The following is a 20,613-nucleotide window of genomic DNA, read 5'->3' on the forward strand; positions in this document are numbered from 1 at the left end:
ACAGTTACAGTTGCTTATGTTCTTAACCAAACTGTCAAGCCATCAAATGGCTGGCGTCATAACTTATCATGTGTGCAGCTCAATGGCAACTGCAGATCAAAGAAAGGCTTAGATTGCAGCTTCCTTGGCTGATTAGAATTTGTTTTAATCCTTAATGTTAATCCTTAGTGTGGGGATAGCCCCACTGCAAGGGCACATTTTGATCTAACCTGCAGTTTAGAGTTAAGATTGGTTGAGAGTTGTAAGCACACTGAGACAGTTAACAAGGTGTGCCTTGAATGTAGTATACACTCTGGAGGTGCTAGTAGGCAGAATGTAAATGAGTACACTGGAGAAAACGGTATGTTTAAGGATTTAGCAACCTTTATTGAACATTTCTGACTTTCGGAACTGGCTAAATGAGTGTATTTAATTTCACTTATTTTAAAGTTCCAAAGTTTTGGGGGTTTTTTGTTTGCTTTTTTTCTTCTTTTTAATCTCAAGTCCATTTTGATTAATTTTGATAAACGCGATTAAGGATAATACATGCTGCAAAGGTCTGTCCCAGTCCCCTTAAAAACTGCAGTAGGAACCTAATCTTGTTAATTTGAAATTACAAAGAGAACTAAATCTATCTTATAAGGGATAATATAACTCATAGGAGTGCTCTTATATTGGCATAGAAAAGATGCTACATCCCATTTAATCTGCTTTCTTTTCTAGTCAAACTATACATAGACAATTGTCTGTAATCATTTACATTATGATAAATGAGACTTGCTTCATATGACTTCCACAGACGCCCAAATACAATTAACCATCTGTTTATCTTTATTTAGGAAATGTTGGGGGAACTGTTCACACCTGTTGAAACGCCAGAAGCCCCTAACAGAGGGTTCTTTAAAGGCTTGTTTGGAGGTGGAGCACAATCACTTGACCGAGAAGACCTCTGTGAGTTTTATACTTTATTTTTTTATATATTTTTTCAGATCTCTGTGATGGTACATTTTAAAGTGAACCTGTCAGTATAGACGTATGGGAGCTGCCATTTCGGAGCATTAGCAAACAAAGTCTGACATTTACAGCCTATTAGATGTCTGTCCTTGTACAGCTAGATTTACATTTTTAGTTAGTCTCATACTACACTCAGTACACATGTAAGTATGTGTAATCTGAAAAGGAATGATGATTCAGTGAACAGGAGGTAATACTTTTTCTGACGCCTGTCCCCTGGAGCCTATTGCCTCTCAAATACTGCAGTCACTCTGACTCTATCCTACACTCTCTAACTCTTATCTTTAATCTCTTCTGGCATCTTCCCCAAATCTTTAAAACATGCACTAGTCACTCCCTTACTTAAAAAGCTTTCCTTTGATCCCACCAATCTTGACAACCTATGCCCCATCTCCTTGCTGACCTTTTTCTCCAAATAAGAACTTTGATTCCCTTCAGTATGGCTTTTGCCCTCAACACGCCACAAAAACTACTCTCCTAAAACTTACAAATGATTTACTAACCGCTAAAATCAATGGACACTATTCTATACTCCTGCTTCTGGACCTTTCAGCTGCCTTTGATACGGCTGACTCCTCCTCAAAAAACTTTAATCTTTGGTCTCCGTCTTCGTTGTTTCTCGTTCTACTTATCCCACCGCACTTTCAGTGTCACAATTCCACTTCCTCCACGCAGCCTCTTCCTTTCTTCGTAGGGGTCCCCCAATGTTCTGTTCTTGGACCTCTCCTATTCTCAATCAAAACTCTCTCCCTGGGTCAGCTGATAGCCTCCCATGGCTTTTAATGCCATTTCTACGCTGACACCAAAATCTATCTTTTCTATCCCTCAGCTCACACCAGTCTCCTCACGCATCACAAATCTCAAACTCAATCTATTCAAAACAGAGCTCATAATTTTACCTCCCCCACATGCCCCTTCCCCTGACTTCTCTGTCAAGATTAATGGCACAGCAATCAACCTGTCTGTGCATGCCAGGGTGCTAGGTGTAATCCTGAACTCTCCTTTTGGCCTCACATCCAATCGCTGTACAAAGCTTGCTGCCTCAACCTCTGCAACATCTCCAAAATACGCCCCTTCCTAACCAATGACACCACAAAGCTCCTAATTCATTCCCTGGTTATCTTTCACCTCAACTACTGCACCTCTGTCCTCACTGCCTTACCTTTACATATGCTATCTCCCCCTTCAGTCCATCATTAATGCTGCTACCAGACTCATCCACCTTACCAACCGTTCAGTGTCTGCTACCCCTCTCTGCCACTCAGCCAACAAATTACATTCAAAATACTAATAACTTACAAAGCTATCTACAACTTGGCCCCCAGCTACATGACTAACCTAATCTCAAAATACCAACCAAATCGATCTCTTCATTCCTCTCAAGGCCTCCTGCTCTCTAGTTCCTTTGTCACTTCCTCCCACGCTCACCTCAAGGACTTCTCCCGAGCCCCTCCCACCCTATGGAATTCCCTAACCTTATCTGTTCGACTAGCTCCTACTGTCTATTTTTAGGTGATCCCTGAAAACTTTTCTCTTCAGAGAAACCTATCCCGCCTCCACCTAACAACTAAGAATTGTATTTTTCTCCATCAGCTCATCCCCCACAGTAATTACCTTTTGTACCCTCCCTTTTAGATTGTAAGCTGTAATGAACCGGGCCCTCTGATTCCTCCTGTATTAAATTGTATTGTAACTGTAGTGTCTGCCCTCATGTTGTAATTTGCTGTGCAAACTGTTGACGCTATATAAATCCTGTATAATAATAATATAGAAATATATAGTAAACGGTGAGAGAAAATGTTATACGGAGTAAAAACTAAGATATTAATGAAAGATTTTTACCCCATATACAACACCTAAAACAAGTTAAAACCATTTGTCCTTTCTAAACTATTACTATTTACTAGGGGTTGACCGATTATTGGTGGGGCCGATTATCGGCAGCCAACATTCACTTTTTTTGCAGTATCGGGCACAAACGTACCCGATATTACCGATTATTGCTTCAAGGGGTTTTACCGGGGTGATGCATGCAGCTGCATGCATCACCCCGGTACCATTCTTTAGAGCGGATGGTCGGCTTTATTGTATTAATAACCGATGCGGCTCAGCAGTTATTATTATTATTATTTGCAGTGGGAGGGGACAACCCCCCTCCCTCCACCCTCTGCCACTTGCTCCCATTCCACCGGCCGAGCAACCAGCTGGCACGTCCACTGGCTGGCCGAAGACCCGAACAAAGCCGTTGCTTTGTTCGGGTCTCGGATCTAGTAACCCGTAAGCAATGTCATGACGTCACTTCCCGGATTACTTGCATCTTAAAGGCGCCAGTTTTAAAAAATATAAAGTATTCAAAAACGCTGATCTTGACGTTTTGAATACTTTCAAGTGCAGAGGAGGGGTTGGGGGTCTTGTAGAGCCCCAATCCCTCCATAAAGCGTACCTGTCACCGCCTATTACTGTCACAAGGGATGTTTACATTCCTTGTGACAGCAATAACAGTGATAAAGTGTACATTAAGCGTACCTGTCACCGCCTATTACTGTCACAAGGGATGTTTACATTCCTTGTGACAGCAATAACAGTGATAAAGTGTACATTTTTTTTTTTAATTAAATGTACAGAATATCGGCAGACAATATCAGCCTGAGAGGTGGCGGAAAAATATTGGTATCGTATCGGCACCGAAAAAATGATATCGGTTGATCCCAACTATTTGCAAACCAAAGAAAATATACCAGGTCTTTTCTCTCTAAGTGTGGTTTGTACTGACCTAAAGTCACCAGACAGACACTGATTCAGACCTGCAATGAGATATAGTCTCTCCAAACCAAGTAAGATGATTTTGGAATTTTTACAGCTGAGCGCTAAAACGATCCGCTGAAACCTGCTTGCCCTTCTGTCTTGCTTTGGATTGGAGGCTTAGACCTGCTTGATTTTAATGCCTACCTTACCCATCTTCTAGTCCTTTTTACTTGTTTGGCCACTGTGTTTCAGATGGCTTTTGGTCATCACTCTGACTACATTTGGATTAAAGAAGAAGTAAAGGTATGGATATTTTTACATAATTGCGTTGTTCCAGCTAGGACCACTGTAACTATGCATATACCATAACGATGGGATCCCTCTAGAATAGGGTTTCTCAGTTGGGGTTCTGTGGAACCCAAGGATTCCATAAGAGGTCCCCAGGGGTTCTGCTGCAAATCTACCCATCAATCTCGGGCAGCTGACGGGTAGAATGCATCCCTGCTGCCAACACGTGCAGAGCTAGGCAGGGAAATGGGTGCGATACTGTAGGCTGTGGCAAGCTATTCCTCGCTGGCCCATCTCATCTTGTATGTGACATCACCTGGAATGTATAGGTGGGGCCGGTGGGAAACAGCGTGCCTCAAGAGGACTGATCACAACCACTTCCCTGCCTAGCTCCGCTTGAGATGAAAACCACTGCAGCTACAATATGCTCTGCTGTGTGCCCTCTGTACCCCGTTTATCTCAAGTTGCACCCAGGATTGAGCCTCTGTGCAGTAAAAAAGCAAATACAAGATTAACATTAAAAAGGTACATTTAATATTGGTTCTATTATTTAATGCCATTACTAAAATCAACAGCTTGCTGGCCATACCAATGTCCCGTGAGCTGTAGATTTGAACATTATTTCAGGGGTTACAGAAATCTCAAACTTTTTGCCAAGGGGTCCTCCAAAGTAGGAAGGTTCAGAAACCCTGTTCTAGCAGCTGGAAATAACTGTAGTAGACACCCCTACTTCAGCGGTCTCCACTAGCTTCCAGGTCTCATGCCAAGCGTCTGCCCTGCTGCATTGTTAGGTCAGGAGGTTGGCTGCTGGGCACAGCCATTCAGAGAATGCTTTGCATTTTCTCAATAAATGCAAAGCATAATCTGAACGTGGTGGAGAGCATGATGTCACAGTCACGCCTCTCCCCCTTGTCCATCCGGAGAACACTGTGCATTCATTGAGAAAATTCATTGCAATCTCAGAATGATGTCAATGCCAATTGGCTGACCACCTGTGTTGAGAATGCAGCAGGGAGGCCACGCAGCACAGGACTGGAAGCTAGTGGAGATCACTGCAGTAGTGGTGTCTGGACCAATGTAACTTTGTAAAAATATCCATACCTGAAATTCTTTACCACTTCAGCCCCGGAAGATTTGGCTGCTCAATGACCAGGCCATTTTTTGCGATACGGCACTGCATCGCTTTAGCTGACAATTGCAACGTTGTACCCAAACAAAATTGATGTCCTTTTTTTCCCCACGAATTGAGCTTTCTTTTGGTGGTATTTGATCATCTCTGCGGTTTTTATTTTTTGCGCTATAAACAAAAAAAAGCGACAATTTTGAAAAAACACTATTTTGTACTTTTTGCTATAATAAATATCCCCATTTTTTTTTTTTTTTTTATAAAAAGGCAATTTTTGTTTTTCTCAGTTTAGGCCGATATTTATTATTCTACATATGTTTGGTAGTAAAAATCGTAATAAGCGTATATTGATTGGTTTGCGCAAAAGTGTCTACAAAATAGGGGAAAGATTTATGGCATTTTTATTATTATTATTTTTTTTTATTTTACTAGTAATGGCAGTGATTTTTAGTGATTTTTTTTTTTTTTTTTTTTTTTTTTTTATCGGGACTGCAACATTATGGCAGACAGATTGGACACTTTTGAGGGCATTTATTGTATACAGCTATCAGTGCTATAAAAATGCACTGATTACTGTGTAAATGTCACTGGCAGGGTAGGGGTTAACAGGGGGCGATAAACTGTTACCTAGGGAGTGATTCTAACTGGGGGGATGGGACTGCCTGGGTGAGGATACTTAGTATGAACAACAGATCGCTCTCCTCACCCCTGACAGCACGGAGATCTGTTTGTTTATATTGACAGATCTCCGTTATGTCTCTGTGTGGAGCGATCCCGCCGGGCACATGCATCGGCTATGGTGGCGCGCTTCCCTAGTGTTCAAAAGGCGAGCCGATGTATAGCTATGACGGTTCGCCCAGGGGAGCCAACTTGCCACAGTACAACTGCAGCGGCTGGTTGGGAAGGGGTTAACCCCCTTCCCACCCGGCCTTTAGCAAAATGACAGCCGGTCGGTGGTTCAGTTATCCTGACTGGACGTCTTTCAGGATAACAGTTGGCGCGCGCCCGTGGGGGTGCCCAGCTCGGCGATCATTGGTGCAGCTTGTCAGTCTGACACACCGCTACGCTGATCTCGGTAAAGAGCCTCCGACGGAGGCTCTTTACCACATGATCAGCTGCTTCCAATCACGGCTGATCACAGTGTAAACAGTAAGAGCCGTTCATCGGCTTTTCCTCACTCGCATCTGACAGACGTGAGTAGAGGAGAGCCGATTGGCGGCTCTCCTGACAGGGGGGGTCTGCGCTGATTGTTAATCAGTGCAGCCCCCCACGGATGCCCACACTGGGCCACCAGAGATGCCGTCAGGATCACCAGGTATACCCCCCCATGGCCACCAGGAATGCCACACAGTGCCCTAAAAGATGCCAATCAGTGCCCAGAAATGGTGCCAGTCAGTGCCAACTACAGATGCCTGCCAGATGTCGCCTCATCACCAGTGCCGCCTCATCAGTGCCCATCAGTGAAGGAGAAAACATACTTATTTACAACATTTTATAATAGAAACAAAGAAAAACTTTTTTTTTTTTCTAAAATCTCAGTCTTTTTTTTTTATTTGTTGTGCAAAAAAGTAAAAACCCCAGCAGTGATCAATTACCACCAAAAGAAAGCTCTGTGGGAACGAAATGATAAAAAATTAGTTTGGGCTCAGTGTAGCATGGCCGCACAATTGTCATTCAAAGTGCGAGAGCGCTGAAAGCTGAAAATTGGTCCGGGCAGGAAGGGGCGAAAGTGCCTTGTATTGAAGCGGTTAATGGAGAATTACAGCCAAAGCTGACAGTCACCAGCTCCCTGCTCAGAGTAGCGGTGAGAATTGAACGATCAGCTGTGTTTGATCACTCAGTTCTCACCTTTAGAGATGAGGGACAGCTACAGCATCGGATCGATGCTGCATCCACCTAGATAAGTATGATTTAAAGAAAAAACGCAAACCTATTGTCTGCTCTAAACTTCTGTGTTTTTTTTCAGATAATGTTTACTTGCACTCTGACTTGACCTCCTGCCTCTTTTTGGACTACATTTGTCTGCCCTGACCTCTAGCCTGACTCTTATTTCACCTCACGACTTTGTACTATGTGTGATTTACACTTGTATGTTGCCTGTCACTATCCGGGCTGCCTGAGTTTCTGTGCTTCAGTGTCTGAATTGTAACATCTATGCCATCAGCAACTCTGGTGATGATCTAACACACTAGGATTGTGCCTGAGTGACAGTTCAGTTTACCCTACTGGTGACACAAAGGGTATATTGCACCTCTGACCACAACTCTAACAACCCTTTTCAGTTCAGGCTCACAAACTGCAGTAAGAAGACTTAAGGCTTTTGATTTAATTTTTTTAATGATAAGTTGACCTTTGTAAAAAATATAATTCATTTTTGTTGATATCCACTCTTTGTTCACCCCAACTAGGATAATTGCGTTTACCGCTTTACTCTCCTCACACGATATTCCTCTCTGCAAACACTACAGCTACCTACAGCTTTGGCATTTTCTCCAACAGCTCATAAAGTCTCGGCCTACTCTGTTCATCTTGACCCCCTTTGAAAGCCTCTGTAGATCACGACCTCAATCTTCAGGTTTAATTTCCTTAATCTATTCGGCAATAATTTCCTCAAAAAAAAACACCCTGAACTCCTTACAATCTTCAGTAGGAGATGGAGTTGGGGAGGCGGCTGGATCCGGAGTACTGGCAGGTTATGACTATAGCATTGTCTAAATGCTCCAAAAATGTTCTCATCTTAGAAAACGCTTATAAAATACTTTATAGGTGGTATTACACCCCAGCTCGGCTGGCACATTTTATCCCAACCTATTTTCCCCTTTGTTTCTGTGGCTGTTCTCAAGAAGACTTTATGGCACACATATGGTGGACATGTCCGAGGGGATGCAGATTATGGGTGTAGTTCCCTCATTCACAGAAGTGCAACTACCGTCACCCATTGCGGCTGACAGTTAATAATTCTCAATGAACTACCGGGGTGAGTGCTCTAGGTAGTTCATTGATGCTTCCTGTCAATCAGTAACTGCTTGCTCATACGAGGTACGGCAGACAGCTACACTGACAGTCTGCAGTACCCAGAGATTGCACTTACGATTTTCTGATCACGGTTGCAGTGCTTTACAGGTTCCTAATAAAAAATAAATGCTCAATTATTACCTGCAAAAATAAATTATATTTTTTCTTTTACAAAAGGTTTTATTAATATTCATTCAACAAAACACCACATCGCATTGATTACATCTAAAATAACATACAAACATACACTGCAAGAAATCAAAATAAAGTAGATGGATATATTCAAGACCTGGAGGTTCCAAGAAGGGCATGCATAACAGTTGGGAAAATTGACGATCACATCTGGAATCTCAAATGCCGTATCTTCTTTCTTTTTTTTTTTTTATTGTGACAATGGGTGCGGGGAGAAGATCCCCGTCCTGCTGTCACAACCGGGGACTCGGGGACCCTGAGTATGAATGTAACATGCTATAGAAGGTGAACTTATCCTTTAAACTTGTAACAAAAATCAAATGCAGAAGGGAAATCTGACCCAACAATGATGGGCTGGCCTTGAAAAACTGATATAGACAAAGAAGACATTTTATCTTTGAGACACTTCCATGCATGAGAAGACTTTCATCTCTGAGCAGTAGTATCGTAAAAACCAGCATTTCCTAGAGAACAATCTGTGAAGAGGCAGATTTACTAAATGACACCTGACTGCTAATCATCTGTCATTAGCAAGGCACACAGGTTTTTGATAATGTGTACAGCATTAGTTTATATAGTGTTAGTGGTGTATACATTGCATGAAAACATAAGGAGGTGGCGTATACACAGACATGTAGCACAATTCAGGCACATATTTCTGTATGACATATTTAAGTCTAGTTTTTAATTATTACTTTTCTTTCTTTCCATATTTTAGTTGGAGAATCAGCATCTGGGAAAGCATCACGGAGCCTTGCTCAGCACATTCCTGGACCTGGGGGCATTGAAGGAGTTAAAGGAGCAGCATCTGGTGTTGCTGGTGATTTAGCACGGGCTAGGTTGGCCCTGGATGAGAGAGGACAGAAACTAGGAGAATTAGAAGATAGGACAGCTGCTATGCTTGCCAGTGCCGACTCCTTCTCAAAGCAAGCTCATGAGGTACCGAAAATACCATGTTATTAAATGTCCCAATGATTTTTCTTTATCTGGAAAGTGAAAAGGTATCTAAATTAAAATTCTTTATCATGCTGTGGTCCAAATCACTAGTAAAGTAACCGGCCTTTTCTTTAACTATTTGCATAGTGGGACCTAAATACAAAATGATTCTGTTATCAGTTTCACCTGAAATTAATTTACATTTTAGGCTCCCACTGTTTTGGAGTCATGCTGTGTAAATGTGTACTGACCTGTGAAGTCAATCAAGTGATCCCATCCCACTGTGGTGTCTGTCCAATTGACATGATAGAGAAACATGGAGGCTGCTATAGCCGGCCTTCTGAGCTTGCACGTTACTTTGTTTATGCTGACCCTTTCTTCATTACTTTGAGTCACCTACCTGGAATAAGTGTGCGATAGGAACTTCTGACTTTAATCTGCATGGGCTAGCACAAAGGAGATATTACTACAATAAAAGACCAACAACCATTTATTTACTTTCAACAATTTTATTTATTTTGGAAAATTAAACTTAGGCCACAATGTTGTTCAAGGGGTAACCTGATAATGAAATAACGCAACTTCAAATAATTATAAAGCCATCTTGGCTATAATACATCAACCCAAAAATTTTACACTGTGTTCATCCAGATAATGCTGGACCACTATTCCCCACCGACCGAGGCCAGGAGGAAAACTGCTGGCTGAGGTCCCCCCAACACCGTGGCACTTTCAATTAAACTTTGCAGGCCCATATTGAATATGTCCAGACCTATGTCCGACAAGTGAACTAAATCCTTCCTAAATAACCCAGGTACGAAACCTTCCAGGTGGCGGAATGACACACCGCCCAAGGACACTAAAAAATTATGTATAGTCCTATTCAGCCGTCTCCGAACCCTATCCACATAAAATAAATTCCCTGAAGGGGACCAAATGGGTCTAGGAATCATTTCAGAGAAGGCCAAATTGGTACTTGGAAACAAAAGTTTAATGGAATAAATATCCCGCTTCATATCACAAAGGAGCTCCCGTGTTCTAACTTTACCAATGTCGATTGCTCCAACGTGAAGAACTAGAACCTGAGGAGAGGGCCAAACTGTGGATAAGTGAATTAAGTGGTCTTTAAGATTACGCCATCTTAGGCCCCTAACGGCAGACCATAAAACCGTAAAGTCATTACTATTCAAACCTAAATTGTTCGTATAAATCCTGGATGCAACCTGTTTTTCAGCCCAGAAAACGTAGGTATGGCCTACTATCCAGATTGTGTATTTAGATGAATCTGAAAATAGAAAAATCAAACAATTAACAACTCAGGGTGGAAATTTTATATCTACTACTAGCCCTACCAACCCTTTTTTGACCTTCAGGAGAAAATCCCAACAAATTGGCTGTGGTGGCGGCCCCAATCCTAAATGAATGCGATGAGAATCTGAGACCCGAGAGGTTAAGGCGCTTAACGCATGAGGACAGCACAGCAGAAAACTGTTATCGAGTCAAAGGGGACAAGTTCTGGTGGATAAAAAAGGAACTATCAGAGGAGGGCCTGACTGACATATAACTGGCAGTATGGGACACCGGGCAAACCAACGGGTTGGGAGATGTACCCAGAGATATCCACGACCTTTGCCCTAAACCAAAAGTTTTTGACCGGCAGATAAACAAATGTAAGCAATCCGATTCCATAGATACATGAGAAAACAGCAGGAAGAATGAAGATGATTTGTTTTGAGCTGTAAGTTCTCCAACTCGAAGGGCACCAAAAAAGGTAACAGAAAAGGCTGCCCTGAAAAGCAAGAGTTCAAATTCAGTAAAACAAATCTCTTCTAATATCGAGAGCAGCTTGATTAATAAATTAACTGAAATGGGACATCTGGAATCCTGAGTAGGGCTTGAATTCTTGAATCCCTTGAGGACCTGGCTAACCTGAAAAGAGGTAAAGGCTGGCATGCCTGCAAATTTTAGAAAAAATGAAACGCCAGCCAACCCCTTACTAATGGAGATAGGACTAAGGCCAGACAGAATTAGAAAAGCTACAAAAGCTAGGGAGACATACGTGTTCACCTCCAAGACATCTATAAGCCTGTTAGAGCAAAAAGAACACCATTTGGACCAGGCCAGACTATATTCCAGCCATGTCTTACGTGCTACCGAGTTCTGAAGATGAGCAGGGATCAGTCCCAGATCAAGCCCCAGAGGAAATCCGGGCAAGAGGTTCCACACTGATCCGCCGATGGAGCCAATTCCCGAAATCTCTGGAACCGTAAACGAGATAAAGCATCAGCTATGTTATAATCAATCCCAGGTATGTCAGGCTTTTAACCAGATATTGAATCTCATGCAGTGCAACACTAAAAAATGTAAAAGTTTGATAACTAGCTCTGATCTAGATGATAGCATATTGATAGCAAAGAGTACACCTTTGTTATCCGTACTTACAATAATCCTATGATTCATAAACTGCTCTTTCCAGATCACAATTGAAACTATAACCGGAAACAACTCAAGGAGGACTATGTTGTGCAAAATGTCTTTTTGCAACCAACTAGAGTGCCATCTAGAGGCACACCAATGGTCATCCAGAAAAACCGAATTAACCAGTGGCGTCAGTAAAGAAATTTAACTGAAAATCGTTTGTAAAGGATTGTTGCCAAACGGTGGACCCATTGAAGTTGCAAAGAAAAGAATACCAAATTTTCAAATTTTCTTTGACGCTTTTAGAGATGCAAACATGAGAACAAGGGTTCTTAAAACCCCTAATAGCCAAAGAAAAATGTCTAGAAAAAATTCTAGCTATTGGAATAACCCTAACTGTGAATGCAAACAGACCCAATAGGGATCGGGCCTCTTTTAACAACACTTTGCGCTTGGACAAGAATAACGAAATCATTATTCTCATGAGATGCAATTTATCCCCGGGCAATCTGAACTCCATCAAGAAGTCGATAGTGATCCCCAAAAAATTCTATAGTGGATGCCGGAAAAACCGTCTTTTCATGCGCAATGGGCCTACCGAAGGAATAGCAAATATGAAAAAATTTGTTCAGCAACTCCAGACACGGGGGAGACTGCTGGGCCCACGAATAAAAAATCGTCTAAATAATGCAGAATACCCCATGCAGACAGAACCTAATGCAAAAATTTTGAGAAGGCCTCAAAATAAAAACACGATAACGAGAAACCCTTGGGCATACATTTATCGAAATAAAATTGGTCCTGAAAATGGAAACCCAGGAAATTGAAACCTTGTGGATGCACAGGTAGCAGGCGAAAGGCAGATTTGATGTTTGCTTTTGCTAACAGTGTACCTTGCCCAAAACGTTGTATGAAACAGGAGCTATAACCTCTGAAACCTCATCGTTAAGTGAAGCGTCCTCTGGATATGACAAATGGGGAATGAGCCTGAAACTACCCTGTTCTCTTTTGGGAACAATGCCCAAGGGGTAGAGTCGGAAGTTTTTAAAAGGTGGGCGAGGAAAAGGGTCAGCTACTCTTCCTTCCGCAACTTCCTTAGAGATTTTTTCCTGTACAATGTCAGGGTGACTCCTAGCAGAGCGTAAATTTTTAACCAAAGTGCATCCCGTCCCGGCGAAGGAGGGAACCAAGAAACCGTCCTTGAAACCATCAGTTAGCAGCCATGCCATCGTGCATTCTGGGTAATGATCTAACCATGGTAGCATTCTTGGCAAGCTCACCGACGTCCTGGCCTTTTCCACCAGCATCGCGGGGAAAGGATGGGAGAGAAGCTGCTGATGACTTCCAAAAACATCTACTAGCAGAATGGTTCCCATTGCAGTAAGAGCACTCATGTCTATACCTACAGTTCGATAAGAACTTGCATTGCCCCTCATTAAAGGCAAAACAGAAGCCTTTACGAAAGGCATTCTGCGGACTAGCCCCCGCTCAAGGTGTGAATTGCGGCTTCTGTGGTAGCATGAGGTTCAACCATAAACCCACATCCTTGCATCCCCATTGCAAGGCAGGGTGAACTGCTAATTTCTGCCTGAAATTCTCATCATAGGTGAACCAGGCTGTACCACCAAAATGACAGAAGGCTTCAAAAAACTATATCTTCGTGCTGAAAAAGGCCTGAACATTTCTCAGGAAATTGTTCTCACAACACAGCTGCATAAATGCAGAAAGCCTGCAGCCAATTGTGAAAGGTTTTGGGGACAGCCCTCCATCTATCTTCTTCGGTACGCTCTTCTGACTTCCTGTCAGATTTAGCTAGAAATTCTTTGGAAGCTGACAATGACAGCAGATCAATAAACTCACCCCTCCCAAAAATTTTTCTTTGACAGAGTTGGCTAAGTGGAAACCTAGCGGTGATATTTCACATGTCATAGGCGCCTTAAAGGAGGACTTCAACTATAGAGTGAGCAGAGCGTGCAGAAGGGATAACAGATTTGCAAACCTTAACCGGCTTGTGAGCCATGATACCTGTACTTTTTTTTTTCAAATTCTCACCCAGGGGGTTCTCAGTTAAATTTTGCCAAATTGGACTTATATCATCTATTTCATTATGTTGAAAAGGGGTGTCATACTGCTGTAAAAAAGCACCATGTAACTGTGCCCCTTTTAAATCATTACTGGTATTAACATCAGAGAGTGTCTCACCCACAGGCAGACTCCTAGCTTGCTCACTTCGGCAGCGGCAGGCTGAGTAGCAGTATTCTGTTCCAATAGAGGTGCATTCCTGGGAGGAACGCTGCCAGCTCTCTCCTTTCCTTTGAGCTGTGGAGAAGCCTCCGTTCTCTATCTTCTTCTTTCTACCTGGCGTGGACTGCGCATGCCCGCTTCTGGCTCCTCCATCTTTTTCTGGGCTGTGACAGCAGACGGCCCGGGCGGAGTCTCAGAATGACCATCCTCCAGGCATTGCAGAAGCCACTCCTCACCTCCAGAACCTTTGGCCTTCTCAATGAGGTGGTGGAGCAGGCTCTCCCTCCTCTCAGGTTAGCGGCGCTTCATCCTTCTGAGTCCCGGTCCGGTTCCACAGGGTCGGTTTGTACCGGCTGGACTGCCCCTTTTATCTCCTCCAGAAACGCGGGCTTTGCAACCCACCAAATTCCTCCAATCAGCGGCTTATTGCTGCGCAGGAGAAGCTGTAGCTGTAACCAATGGAAATCCTGCAAAAAACCATAAGGAAGCATCCATTCTCCTTTGAGCTCTCCCATGTAGGTCCTGCATATTGCATGGACCTGTGATTTTGTTTTGGGTCACTGAAATGATAGAAGGCAGTGAAAAAGCATAATGGGAACCTATAACATTTTTAGAAAATAGGAAGTGTCAGCCCTCATATTTCTTTTGGTAAATAGAAAATTGAGACGGCAAAATAAGGAATTTAAAAGCAAGCAATCAGGTTACCAGAGGTAATTGTACTGTAACTTTATACTGCCTTGATCGTTTCTATTCCTTTTGCATATATTAAGGGACACAGGATTTATTTACAAGATAATTGGGTATACTGCTGCCTTTGGGAGGACTTGAACACTGGCAAACAATAAGCTGTTGGCCAGCCTGGTATGACCCCTCCCATCCGCATCATGCTCAAGTGTCTTGCTAGTGTCTTATGAGGATGTATGTCTCTTCTTTTAGTGTATGTTAGCCCGTGTTAACCAATCTGGCCATATGAGAAGCAAATTGATCTATTTAAACAGCAATCTGTAGATCTCATAAAAATGTTGTGAAATGTCTTTTCTGAGCTACTGTACATGATCTCCACTGCTTTACTCTGTACTGCATTGTGCAACCAGTAGGTGTAGCTAAAAGGTAGGCAGGAACTTGACTATCAGGCATTATTGCAGGAAGTTCCTTTTCTTTTGGCGGTCACATGTCATTATTGTCAAAATGTTTTTAAAGGTAAGTTTAAATATCAAGAAAAATTGTCATTACACCTCGTGGATTCACATGCGAGGAGGGGCTGCTAGCTGGGAGGAAGCTGCAGTCAGTCACCTTCCTGGAGCCACCCCCGCAGTCTGATGTCCTGTGGGGATGCTTCTAGAGGAGAAGAGACGTTTTCTCACAAGGGAAGCTAGAGCATGTACAAAGAGTGGCAACACAAAACATGGAGAATCAGCTGCAATACCATTGACACTCTGAATGGGGAACTCTAGAAGTGGCAGTATGAACCAGGTGTTTAGTAGGAACGGATATAGAAGTAAAATGTAGGATGAGCTTACAGTTAAAGAAAATAATTTTAGACTATGACACACGCTTTTTGGGTTTCCTGACATTTTATGAAAATTTAACCTTTTTTTGGCTGTTTTGTCTTCAATCAAGACTTCCTCTACATGCTGCTGACTTTGAGGCTGGGTTCACACTAGAGCGTATTGGATGCGGGTTTCTTCGCATCCAATTCACATGTCAGGAGACTGACCGGCTCTCAATGGAGCTGGTTCACACAGCTCCGGGGTGGCTGCGAAGCAGTTTGTAGAAGAGTCCTGGGCGTCCTCTGGTCTGAATTCAGCCAAAAATTCATACCTGAAACGATGAACAGGGACACACCGGACCCCTGCTGTGAGCCGCTTTGCACAGCAGCGTGAACCCAGCCTGACTCTTTATGCAGCTATCAAGATATATTTTGACAGTAAGTAATAAACACTGTTTTCTACTATAAAAGGAAAAAGACCAAAAAAGTTTTCCTTTTCTGTTAAAATAAAAAGGCCAGAAAAGTACAAAAGCCCTGAGATTTTCTGGCTAGTAGACACCTCAAGGTGAATTCTTTTTTCGCCACATTTTTTTTAAATTTAGAAACGCGCTGGTATTGAGGGAATTAAACACATGGAACTTGAGAATGGTTCACTATATTCATTAATGTCCAGGTTATGCACAGAGGAAGGAGGAAAAGAAGGGGTTAATGTACTGGTCACATACAGTGGTATCACGGATATGAAGGAGTAAAGCAGAAGTAAAGTCCGCTATAATTTTTTTTTTTTAAGGCCCCCAGGTGGGTTATGCCATAATGTACTAGTATGTGCAGCATATTATTACATTATGGCAGACTTACCAGTCATATGGTGTCCTCCAGCACAGCGCTGGGACCAATTCGGTGGGCCCCCGGCGCTTCCATCTTTGCCCGGTCTTCCTTCCAGGTATGCGCACGAGAGTCACATCATCGCGGCACAGATTGGGAGTTGATCTGGGCCGTAAATGTTCGCTGAGCTGTGCAAATCTCCCTGTAAAGGTGAGCCAGCTTTTTGCTTCATCACTTCTTGGTGGATTAGACAGATAACTGTTCAAGCTTATGGCCTTTAACCACTTCAGCCCCAGAAGATTTGGCTGCTCAATGACCAGGCCATTTTTTGCGATATGGCACTGCGTCACTTTAACTGACGATTGCGCGGTCGTGCAACGCTGTACCCAAACAAAATTGACGTCCTTTTTTTTCCCACAAATAGAGCTTTCTTTTGGTGGTATTTGATCATCCCTGCGGTTTTTATTTTTTTGTGTTTATAAACACAAAAAGAGCAACAATTTTGAAAAAAACACAATATTTTGTACTTTTTGCTATAATAAATATCCCCAATTTTTTTTTTTAAAAGTACATTTTTTCCTCAGTTTAGGCCGATACGTATCTTCTACATATTTTTGGTAATATATTTAATAAGAAACAAGCGTATATTGATTGGTTTGCGCAAAAGTTATAGCGTCTACAAAATAGGGGAAAGATTTGTCTTTTTTTTTTTTTCTTACTAGTAATGGCGGTAATCCGCGATTTTTATTGGGACTGCGACATTATGGCAGACAGATCGGACTCCCTAGTGTGTGTTCTAACTGTAGGGGGATGGGACTGACTAGATGAGATGACAGATCGTTGTTCCTAGCTAGTAGGAACTCTTGATCTGCCTCTCCTTTACAGAACAGGAATTTGTGTGTTTACACACACACACACGTCCCTGTTCTTGCTCTCATGCCTGCGACCGCCGGCCACGCGCATCGACGCCCTGTAGTGTAGCGGGCGCGCGCCTGCTATCCCTGCTTAAAGGGCTTATGTACAGCTACAACTGTTGCGGGATCGTGCCAACCTGCCGCAGTATAATGACGGCAGCTGGTCGGCAAGCTGTTAACCACCTGCTGACCGATCACAATAAATATACTGCTAGCGGGCGACAGGTGAAGGCACAATCGCGTACCTTTACATTGGCCCTTTATGTGGGGTTTGGCAGTGCGCATGTATGTGCCCACTGCCGACCCATGCTGTGGTTGCACAGCATGAGTTTGGCAGCTGATTTCAGCCAATGATTTTGGCTAAAGGCAAATGATCAGCTGTGTCCAATCATACAGAATTCTGTGTTTACAATTGTGTGCATAGGAATAGCAATCTGGCTGTTTCTTCTCCCTGAAAAGCAGGGAGAAAAACGCTAGATAGTAAAGTAAAAGCAGCACACATTACACATTGTTGGGCACACAGTTATTCCCTTTATTGTCCCTAGATGTTAATCCCTACCTAGCCAGTGTCATTAGTACAGTATTATCACTGTATTTGTGTCACTAGCGGTGTCCCTGTCAGTGAGCGACCCTCCCAGATAGTATCTGTTAGTGCCAGATTGCCCGCCACCCTATCACTATAAGTCACTGATCATTGCCATTGCAGTATAGCATCTATAGCTGTGTAAATTCCATTATACAGTGGGGAAAATAATTATTTGATCCCCTGTAGATTTTGTAAGTTTGCCCACTTACAAAGAAATGAAGGGTCTATAACTTTTATCATAAGTGTATTTTAAATGATAGAATATCAACCAAAAAAAAAAAAAAACACATGACATAAATGTTCTAAATTGAGCTGCAGTTCAGTGAGTAAAATAAGTATTTGATCCCCAAGCAAAACATGACTTCGTTTTTGGTGGAGAAACCCTTGTTGGCAAGCACAGAGGTAAGACGTTTCTTGTAGTTGGTTACCAGGTTTGCACACATTTCAGGAGGGGTTTTGGTCCACTCTTTACAGATCTTCTCTAAATCCTTAAGGTTTCTTGGCTGTCGCTTGGCAACTTGAAGTTTCAGCTTGCTCCATAAATTTTCTATAGGATTAAGGTCTGGAGAATGGCTAGTCCACTCCATAACCTTAATATGCTTCTTCTTGAACAACTCTTGCCTTGGTGGTATGTTTTGTGTCATTGTCATGCTGGAAGACCCATCCACAACCCATCTTCAGTGTTCTGGCTGAGGGAAGAAGGCTCTTATCCAGGATTTTACAATACGTGGCCCTGTCCATTTGACCCTCAATGCGGCAAAGTCGGCCTGTACCTTTAGTAAACAAACAGACCCAAAGCATAATGTTTCCACCTTTGTGCTTGACTTGTAGGGATGGTGTTCTTAAGGTCATAGTCAGCATTTTTCTTCCTCCAAGCACGGCGAGTCAAGTTAATGCCAAAGAGCTCAATTGTGGTCTCATCTGCCCACAGCACTTTCTCACAATCCTTCTCTGAATCATTTAGGTGTTCATTGGCAAACTTTAGACGATCCTGTACATGTGCCTACTTGGGGAAGGGGCGTATTGTGTTACCAATGGTTTGTTTTGTGACTGTGGTCCCAACTGTCTTGAGATCATTCACAAGTGTAATTCTGGGCTGATCCCTCACTTTTCTCATGATCATCCTTGCCCCATAAGGTGAAATCCTGCATGAGAGCTCCAGACCAAGGGCGATTGATGCTTATTTTGTATTTCTTCCATTTGCGAATAATCAGTTGTCTCATTCTCACCAAGCTTCTTGCTGATGGTCTTGTAGCCCATTCCAGCCTTGTGCAGGTTCACAATATTGTCCCTGATGTCGTTTGACAGCTCATGGGACTTGCCCATGATGGTGGGTTTGAATAGAAGAAAAAAATTCTATGGACAGGTGTATTTTATTCACAGAACAAGTTGTCGTTAGGAGCACCTTCTTACATTAACAGAACTAATTTGTGTACCACATGAGCACATGCTGTAGCCAGTCTGTGGGAGCCAGAATTACTGTTGGTTGGTAGTGGATCAAATACTTATGTTATAAATTGAGTTGCAATTCAGTGAGTAAAATATGTATTAGGTGTTTTATCTGGATTTTTGGTTGATATTCTGTCTCTATCATTTAAATATACACCTATGATAAAAAATATAGACCCTTAATTTCTTTGTAAGTGGTCAAACTTACAGACCTTTTCAGAATATATTTTGGCTTCAATTTATGAAGAGATTAGAGTTTTTGATTTTTTTTTTTTGATTTTTTTTTTTTATGTTTTATAACAGAAATTTGAAAATAATGACTTTTTTTTGTTTTTTTTTTATTTATATTATGAAAAAATAAAAAACCCAAGGGTAATAAAATACTATCAAAAGAAAGCTCTATTTGTGTGAAAAAATGATGAAAATTTCATTTGCATACAGTTTTGCATGACCACGCAATTGTCAGTTAAAGTAGTGCAGTGCTGAATAGTGGTCTGGTCATGAAGGGGGTTAAACCTTCCAAAGGTCAAGTGTTTTGATCACTTTAAGACCGGGACTATTTTTCTTCTTTTGCTAGAAAATTACTTAGAACCCCCAACCATTATTTGTTTTTTCTAACACCCTAGAGAATAAAATGGCGGTCATTGCAATACTTTCTGTCACACCGTATTTGCGCAGAAGTCTTACAAGCGCACTTTTATTGGGAAAAAATACACTTTTTTAATTAAAATCAGACAGCAGTAAAGTTTGCCCAATTTTTTTAATGTTGTGAAAGATGATGTTACGCTGAGTAAATTGATACTCAACATGTCACGCTTCAAAATTGCGCCCGCTCGTGGAATGGTGACAAACTTTTACCCTTAAAAATCTCCATATGCGATGAAAATTTTACAGGTTGCATGTTTTGAATTACAGAGGAGGTTTAGGGCTAGAATTTTTGCTCTCGCGCTAACCATCGCAGTGATACCTCACACGTGTGGTTTGAACACCGTTTTCATATGCAGGCGCTACTGACATATGCATTCGCATCTGCACACAAGCTCGGCGGGACAGGGTGCGTTTAAAAAATGTTTTTCTTTTTTTCTCATTTATTTTACCTTTTTATTTATTTATTTTTTTTTTTAAATTGCTTAACTGTATCTGCAATAAAAATAATAAACCGAGTAAGTGTATACAAAGAAAGTCAGGCAGGAAGGTGAGAGATCGTAGGAGTCTGAGTTGGATCCCATACTAACCAATGGGCTGGGCCCAGCCATCAATCACTGACTCAAAAGGTGGCGGCAACCAGTTGAGTTTACTTGGCTTTGTGTTTGGGATCATTATCTTGCTAAAATATCCAACCTTGTTTCATCTTCTTCATCCTGGTAGATGACAGATTTTTATCAAGAATGTT

General features: G+C 42.1%; 1 protein-coding gene across 2 annotated transcripts in view; it reads left to right on the forward strand.

Annotated features, from left to right (window-relative positions):
- STXBP5 (syntaxin binding protein 5) overlaps positions 1–20,613 on the forward strand; it is a 723,304-nt gene that overhangs the window by 688,628 nt on the left and 14,063 nt on the right. For both annotated transcript variants that reach the window (XM_073627823.1, XM_073627824.1), the window contains 2 exons: positions 819–930; positions 9,078–9,298. In XM_073627823.1, the coding sequence (XP_073483924.1) occupies positions 819–930; positions 9,078–9,298 (333 nt within the window). The remainder of the gene's footprint in view (positions 1–818; positions 931–9,077; positions 9,299–20,613) is intronic.

Source organism: Aquarana catesbeiana, linkage group LG04 (genome assembly GCF_042186555.1).
Source record: "Aquarana catesbeiana isolate 2022-GZ linkage group LG04, ASM4218655v1, whole genome shotgun sequence".
Classification (NCBI taxonomy): domain Eukaryota; kingdom Metazoa; phylum Chordata; class Amphibia; order Anura; family Ranidae; genus Aquarana; species Aquarana catesbeiana.